An 8659-nucleotide genomic window follows, 5' to 3' on the forward strand; every position below is an offset into this window, starting at 1 on the left:
ACCTTGCAGATTTTTTAATCTTTCCTTCTAGTAAATGTTTTCTATGGGATTGAGATCCAGAGACTGACTAGACCACACACTGACCGTAATTTCCTTCTTCTTGAGCCACTCCTTTGTCATTTTAGCCGTATGTTTTGGATCATTGTCGTGCTGGAAGACCCATGTTCAGTGGCCCGGCCTGAGGGAGGGAAGTTGTCACCAAAGATTTTTGGGCTACATGTCCCCGTTCATTCATTCTCCATTCGATGCGGGGAAGTCGTCATTCCTTCTTAGCTGAGGCATATAGTACTAGAAACCTGTAAGAGAAGGCTCAAGCACGCCAGCTTCAAATGGAGTAGAGGAACTGAGACATTAATACTCCATTTGTTATATCTTTTTGACAAAAAAACCAATTTATTATATTCAAATAGTCGAATGTATACTTATACCTAAAAAGAGGCATGTGATAGGCTTAATATTGGAGTTAAATAATGTCGTAAAAAATTGGATTTTTTGAATTTCACAGGCCTGATTTTTTTTATATAGTAATCAAATCTAATAAATACTTTTTTCCCATAAAAATATGACAAATGGTCGACAAATACCCATTTGAACTTATATTATGAGTGTCATGGTAGTAATTTATCAACACTTCTACCCCCATTTGTAGTGGGCGTGCTTGAGCCTTTGCTAAACAGATTTCTAGTATTATATGGCTGAGATATGGAAGGAAGTCGTATTTTCCCGTTAGCTGAGATCTGGAATTCAAGATACATACATGGAAGTTTATCGACGTCATTTTGTTTTCTTTTTTTTCCTTACTTGAGTCATAGATCCTTTTTCTAATTCATATACAGGGCTCGACAGACACACTAGCACGTGTCTAGTAAAAAAAAGTATGGCTAGAGCAAAATGGTATGTATCAGGCCATTGGGCTACATGATGCCGTACCTTAAATGTCACATATACATAGCCTGTTTTGTTTTCAAATCATAAGTTCTCTTAACGTCTCATACGTCGAATAGACATTGAAAACAAATATTACGGGGTTTTTTTTTTCAATGTAAAATACATTTTTAAAAGACAAATTTCTCTAATATTTCACATCCTCTTTAGTTCTGAAATATTTTTTTTTCTGTAAACACTTTGTGTCCTTGTTTCTGACTGGACAAATGACTATTATATAGGGGGTTCCCTTCAAATCCAAGCCAATCAAATTTTCTTAAATATATCAACTGTATAAGGAGTGTATATTTTCTGATACTCTGGCTAAGTAAATTTTTCACAGGGCTAGCAAAAAAAAAAAGACTAGTCCTGTTGGTTAATGACTAATTTTAATTATCGTGGAGCCTTTTAGATGCATACTTTATACGCTTACACTTATTTTTTACTTCTTTCGTAGATCATTCCTTGAAATAAATATATTAAATAATATTCATGGTAAGGAATGAGTTTTTTATTTAAAATTTGAACATTCTTGTCAAAAATTATTCTTAAGATTAAAATTTGTAATTAAAAACAATGTGAGGAAGACCAATCTTTAATGAAATTTGTAGTTTTGTATTTTAAAAATGTTAAATACAATATATATATTATGACCCTACTTTTCTCTTATGTATTATTTTAAATAATATATATAAAAAATGACTCATTTAGAAAAAGGGTTTTATCTCTACCGAGTGCAAGTTATTTTCTTAATAAAGGTAACCTACTTTAGGGGCCAGAAGTTAACCCGGAATAACCTGTGGCTTGGGGTGTATTGTGGGACATTAAATGGTATCTTTCATGGCATATTTCTTCATCACTCAATAGTTTTATATCAGAATATAATATAAATTGCACAATTGAGTAACGGTGTTTTGCAATTTTCACAATGATCATGTACATCACGATTTTACAACGACACGCTATTATACCCAACAATTTTGTCTGCAACCTTTTTACGACAATCATTTTGCAGCAAGCCATCTCTAAGTGATCATTTCTAAGTATAATAATCTGGTTAATATATTTTATATCTTGCTTTGTTCTTTTTAAATAGGACTCAACTCATAGAATATTTAATAAATCAATAATTAATAGCCGATTAATCTGTTTGATTCCATACTGAGTACTAAGGATTATCTTTGAAACAGAGGGGGGTCAACGTTAGAGCAGCTACTTGTATTGAAAAGAGCAAGGGAAGGGCTTTTACTACTAAGAAAAAATTTTACGAACGTGAGTCTTTTTTTCTTTTCTTCAACGAAGGGAAAATGAGAGCGAAGAGGGTGTAATCAACACGCGTAAATTCCCCAAAAACTACCCTATTTTTTCCCCTTGTCACGTCGAGTGGTCAGTTTGTTTTTAAGCAGAGTGGAGCGAGGTGGTGAGCGATTCACCGTCTATCTCCCATTAGCTATTTTTTATATATTAACAACTATTAAGTGAATTTAAAATCTTTTAAAGAACATGATTGATCTCAGAACTTCTCCAACGTCATATAATTATGATCATCAGCAGTTCCATAATCAAAATCAGGTAATTAATCTGTTCATGATGAAACTCGTAATGTTTGTTAGCTCGAATTTCGATCATTAATTCATTAATTTTTTATTTTATTTTCCAGAGTCATTTCCTACGCTATAATAGCGTAGTTAATCAACCAAATCAAGATCCTATTGGACTCTTAAAAGACAGTATGAATCGATCCTTGGATCAAAGATCCTGGCAATCCAATGACTCCCAGCAAAAGCCTCAAGAGTTGAAACCCCCACAAACAACAGCGAACAATAATCATCAATTCAATTACAACGCACATTTCTATCCCAACGCAGACGTCTATCAAGGAAACATACACGAGTCTCAGATCCAGCATTCAAATCAGAGAGTCTGGTGGCCAAACAACTCATTTCATTATGACTATTATCAACAGCAGCAATCTACAACAGGGACATCGACTCCCGAGCAGACTCCTCAACAACCCCCTTCGCATTCCGGCACCTATCCCCCCTACCCTGTATCCTCAGAGCCAGAGCAGCCCAGCTTTGAAGAGCCTGACAGCTCCACAGCCCCAACCTCCGAACATTTATCAAAAGAAACTGCGAATAAACGAAAAAGCAAGCGCTGCAAATGTCCTAATTGCACTGCACCCAATCTTGATCCCTCAGTCAAAAAACCACCTGTTCGGAAGCACAAATGCCACTTTTCGGGATGTGATAAAGCCTATGGAAAAACTTCCCACTTAAAGGCTCACATTCGGTGGCACATAGGAGATAGACCTTTTGAATGTCTTTGGCCTAGTTGCGGAAAGACTTTTACGCGCTCTGACGAATTGGCTCGTCATGCGCGAACACATACGGGTGAGAAACGCTTTCAATGTGGGGATTGCATGAAGGGATTCTCACGCTCTGACCATTTAGCAAAACATCGTAAAACTCACGAGAAAAAAATGAAGAAAGAAAAGTGGATGAGCGGTCAAAAGGGGATATCATCCTCCGAGTCCACCACCGCTTCTTTGAAGTCGTCAACCGATCCCTCCTCTTTCAAATATGAGGAGGAGGACTTCCAAAAAGAAAATCATTCTCAAAACGTCTCTTCATCCACGCCGTATGTTGGACAATTACAGCCTCAAAATCATATTCATCCGTACTCTTTGCCAGAGTACGTTCATACCATTCCTCAAGAGTACCTTCATTGTTAAAGCCTTACTAGACTCCTTCCTACCATTGTCTCATCAAATCCATACATTCTCTAAATTATTTTGCTTTTCAAATCATATTTTATACAAAATTATAACCATAAATCAATATTATATATTAAACAAAAATATACAATCATATTGAAAAGATATGTGAAGAACAAAGAACTCCTCAGCTAATGATCTTTATTTTGTATTAGAGACATTTGTTAATCAAGTTATTCAGGGCTCCAATAATTAGGGGCATCTCCTCTGTAAATTGAAATTGATTCATTGTCAATTTTAAAACCGAATTACCAATAGGTACATTATTAAATTAGTAAGCAAGAGAGGTTCAAAGTATGAGTTATAGATTCATATTTAGTTTCTGAGCATTTTTATTCAAAATGAATCTATTAGAGGCGGAAAAGAGTAATTTCATTATACATCAAAAAAAAATATAAATCCACTTATATTTGTTCCTCGCAAACATTGTGATTTATAATATATTGAAAGGAAACACTTTATTTTAGTAGCTAGTGACGCGTCGTTGCTGGTAGGAGGAAGACGTTGTAAAAATAAGGTGTTTTTTTATTTTATTTAAAGAGAGACATCTCTCCGACACATGTGGTCTTTATCCAAAGCGATTTTTGATAATGCTTTTCTTGTTCAATATTTAGATAATTGCTTCTTCATTTTTTTTATTAGCCGAACAGAAAAAAAAAAGTAGTTTCTTCATTACAAACCGACTCAGTGTATGTAATATATTGTATAAATATATATGTATTTCTTTGTTAGCCAATTAAGATCCTTTCTTTTTTAATTTAAAAAAGTTCGGCCATTGTTTTCCTTTGATGGAAAAAAAAATAATTTCTATATAGAGTCTCTTAGACTAGGGCGGGAATTATGGGGGTAGAGGTTCGACACATGAATTTTTCTGTAACATATATATGTATGTGTGTTGAGACATGCTTTGAGGCCAATTTTTTTTTTCCCCGTTATGGCGTCAGTGATTTTTTTAATATTCCTTTAATTGGTCAGATAGAGTTACACTGATTAAGTGTAAGTAAATATTGGGAACCCAAGACATTCATGCAGTAACATGACCAAATTACGAAAAACCTGATTTTTATGGAATCAAGAAGAGGCAACTCAACCATAATTTTTAATATGTTCAAAAACTATATTAACTTTACTTTTTGTTAAATATGTTCTCCTTCACAAGAAATAAGTGCCTCGACTTGCAGGCGAACCGATTAGCAGCTCTTGACCATGAAGGCCGTGGCCATGCCGTGCCACGCTGTCATGATGGCAGCTTCGACCGAATCCAAATTTAGATGGAAGTGTGGCAGATATTTTTTTATAGTACGGACCAAACTGCAAAGTCCAAGGGGTTGAGCTCAGGGCACATATAGGCAGGTCAGAAGTCAACCATATTGTTGTAAAATAAGTTTTGGTTCTTCTTGACTGTATGGGGTTGTAATGAACTTCTTGATGTAGTATTTTTCCATTTCTAGGAGTGACGGAGTTTGAAATCTACGCACATTGATTTAATGAGAACAACTTTTCCTAAGTGAATTGTCCATTGAGCTGCGTCATACATTTAGGTATTTTTATATATAAACCCATTTTGAGTGATATTTCGGTCCAGACTGTTGACCGAAATTTAATCGTTAATAAATTGTGGAACGATTTTTTCTGTCTTAGACAAAATGTTTCCCGCTCACACTACCGATTTTCTCTCATATACACCTGATGTATGAGTCTTACAAGAATCATTTATGTTAACACATATATTTTCATATGACGTTATTGTAGGTCAATGTTCACAATTTTGAAACACACATAATGTCGTCAACAATTCAGTTATGGAATCGGGGTTTACCGAATTTTATTGTGACTGATCCAGACCGACTTTTTCTTTGAGACAGGTCCACACTGAATTTCTTTAATGGATTGAATTAGTTCGGCCTACTAAAAATCATAACGGTGTCAGACCGGTCCAGGATTTCAACACTAATATATGTGTCTTCTCGTAAAAATAATGATTTTAAATTATCGTTCTACCTTTCTGTGCGATCGATCCCCTGTCTCAAAAGTCCTTCTTTTTAAGTAGAGTTGATTTATGTTGAATTTGTTAGAAGGTTAGGTTATAATTATGTTAATTAAATATCATCCATTATGTGGACTTTGTACCTATCTATCTATGTAACAATTTGTGAAAGAAACAAACAAAAGAGACGTCTAATTATCAGTTCTTTTGAATTCTTGCAAGGATGACTTCCATTATTCTCGTATGAGAAGAAGGATCTTTTCAATTCCTGAATAAGTGATTATTAGAAAATATAATATCTCTCTACTCTATATGTGTATATGCTAGGGTGACCAACTGTACTCACTTCCTCGGGCATGCCCTCTTCAAAGATCTGGTCCGAAGATGAAAGAGGACTTTTTAAAATAAATTCATGATTCTCACCTATTCTTGGTATATATTTGTTTGTTTTTAAAATTGCATAATCAAATAATTATATATGAATTTAAATATAATTACAATATTTTCCCTGCTCTTATGCTATTAAATGTAGAAGATTATCCTCTTTATAATTCATTGTCTCCCTAAAATCATAAAATAGGTCCCTGATATTAACCAGGGTCTTAATTCAGTAGTACCATATGTTTAAATCCCCTTTTCTCCCATGCTCTTTTTTTTCTCTTGCAAAGATATCAACTCTGGTCATTATTATTACATTTCTGGGGAGTGAACTTACCTTTCTACTAGATTCAATTATATTCAAAGCCTGATTGAACATTTGTATCTGCTCATAAAAGACGGAAAGTAATCCAGAGGATTTCTTAGCAGAGTTATAATTGCAAGTCCTTGTTGTACTCAAAGTAAAATTGAGGATCGACATTTGAGTAGTTCTACCACATGTCCTTGTTTATTTCCTTTTCTCCTTCCTCCCATGTCACAGCGGATTGTAAAGGGTGATTCAAAACGAGCAGTTTTTTCCAGTATGGATTTTTTGACAGGTGCGCGCGAATTCTGTCAAATTCATACGTCATTTTTACTCATTACTGTTTTACAATTCTTAATGGAAAGATATACGCCCCAACAACGTGTACAAATTGTTCAATTGTACTATGAAAATTAGCGTTCTGTGAAAGAAGTTTTTCGCAAATTACGCCCAACTTATGGTCCGCATAATCGACCTTCAGAATCCACAATTCACAGAATAATCGAAAAATTTGAAGGGGCAGCAACTTGCTGGGATCTCATTTTTGGTGAGCAAATAATTTCACGTTTTGGCCCTGTGAATTGGCCACCAAGATCGTGTGATATCAAACCTTTGGACTTTTTTCTTTGGGGCTACGTATACGCAAAAGACTATGTGGATAAACCAGTGACGATTGAAGCATTGGAAGCAAATATTGAGCGAGTTATTCGTGAGATTCCGGTCACAATGCTCGAACGCGTCATCGAAAATTGGCGTGAAAGAATGGGCCATTTAAAGGCCAGTTGCGGCCAACATATGAAGGGGATTATTTTCTAGAAATAATTGTAAAGGATTATTTTTTCGGTTCATAATAAATTTTTGACCATAATATCATATTTTATGTGTTTTATTTCTACATTCCAAAAACCGTTCGTTTTGAATCACCCTTTAGCTGATCTAATGAACCGTAATGAGGGCTAAGCTCTTCTCCTTCAAAATATTCTTCTAATTGTAAGGATTTTCTTACTGAACTTTGGTTTCTTTTATTTAACATGCAATAAATACACGCGAGTTTCATCACTAGTTATAAATATATACTAATATACCTCCTAAATCGTCATCGTCCAAGTGTCCTCTTTTTTGAAAAATAAAATATAGTTACCCTAATATATCTATGCTAAATGCTTCATAATAGGGCAGTATTGGTCCTTAGTACGGGACGTGAAATCGGATTCATCCATGTTATGAGTCCTTAAAAGATAACTAACAAGTGTCATCAATAAGGCATCATTTTTATAGATATTAAAGTAAACCCTACCTCAGTTTATTAATTGTATTAGTCTAGTAAAACTTTAAGTATCTCCCATTCAGGAAATTTTTTGGTTATTGTTCTTGATTCCGACTTAATTAAAGTACATATTATTCTAATAAAGTTAGCTAATATCTAAGATGACGTCAGTTTGTAAATATAAAGTACTTTAATAAAGTTACCAGAAGTCTAAGATGACGTCAGTTTGTAAATATTGTTCTATAGGACGGCTTTTTGTGTTTGATTAGTACGGGAGAGGAGGGGATTTCAAAATTTGGGGACTGCATTATCACTTTTTTATAGTGATCCTTGAAGAGACACATTTGGGGATTGTAGGATAATTTTATGCAAGCCATTTTGGCGAATTAAGTCCTTAAAAAGTGTTATAATTATTCATGGAGCATAATAAAGCCCCTTACTCCGATTTTGAAAGATCAAATGTTCACTAGTTTTCTCCTGAATTGGAACTTTTGAGTAGAAAAAAATTTGTTTATTCTATATGAACAATGAACTCATAGTAATGTCTATTGTCTTGGTTTATACTGTTCATGGCCCCATAAATTAATTACCCTTTCCTTTTAGAAATATTTACAGTGTGTATTTGAGAATACTATCATTGTATAAACCGTTTAATACATACAATTATATTGTTCATTTAGGAGTTAGCTGATGAAATATTTGACAAGGATAGAATCAATGGTTTATGAGGTACTTAATTAAAGAACAATGATAAGTTAATCATCGTGATTCAGTAGATGGTTGTTCCATAAATCGTAGCACAAGTCAATATACAGTTCATTAGAAGCTCCATTATTAGAAGTTCATGTACATATAGTTATTTTGCTTCCAAAACATCTGGTTTAGTTGCAATATTGGTTTGTCTGTTCAAATAAATTATAATAATCTTACTCCTGAACTAAACCTCTTAGAATCAAATACTATTTTGTAAATGAACCCCATATTATTTACCCTTCAAATGAAGTCCTTTGGCGTAAAAATAAT

At 34.1% G+C, this 8659-nt stretch overlaps 1 protein-coding gene across 1 annotated transcript; it reads left to right on the forward strand.

Moving 5' to 3' along the window:
* Positions 1-2129: 2129 nt before the first annotated feature.
* On the forward strand, positions 2130-3830 carry LOC121115257 (uncharacterized). The gene is made up of 2 exons (XM_040709459.2): positions 2130-2496; positions 2585-3830. Exons 1-2 carry the CDS (start codon positions 2428-2430, stop codon positions 3656-3658), a joined length of 1143 nt encoding a protein of 380 aa, XP_040565393.1. The 5' UTR covers positions 2130-2427; the 3' UTR covers positions 3659-3830.
* Positions 3831-8659: the final 4829 nt, after the last annotated feature.

The sequence above is a fragment of the Lepeophtheirus salmonis genome, chromosome 3 (genome assembly GCF_016086655.4).
Source record: "Lepeophtheirus salmonis chromosome 3, UVic_Lsal_1.4, whole genome shotgun sequence".
Lineage (NCBI taxonomy): Eukaryota > Metazoa > Arthropoda > Copepoda > Siphonostomatoida > Caligidae > Lepeophtheirus > Lepeophtheirus salmonis.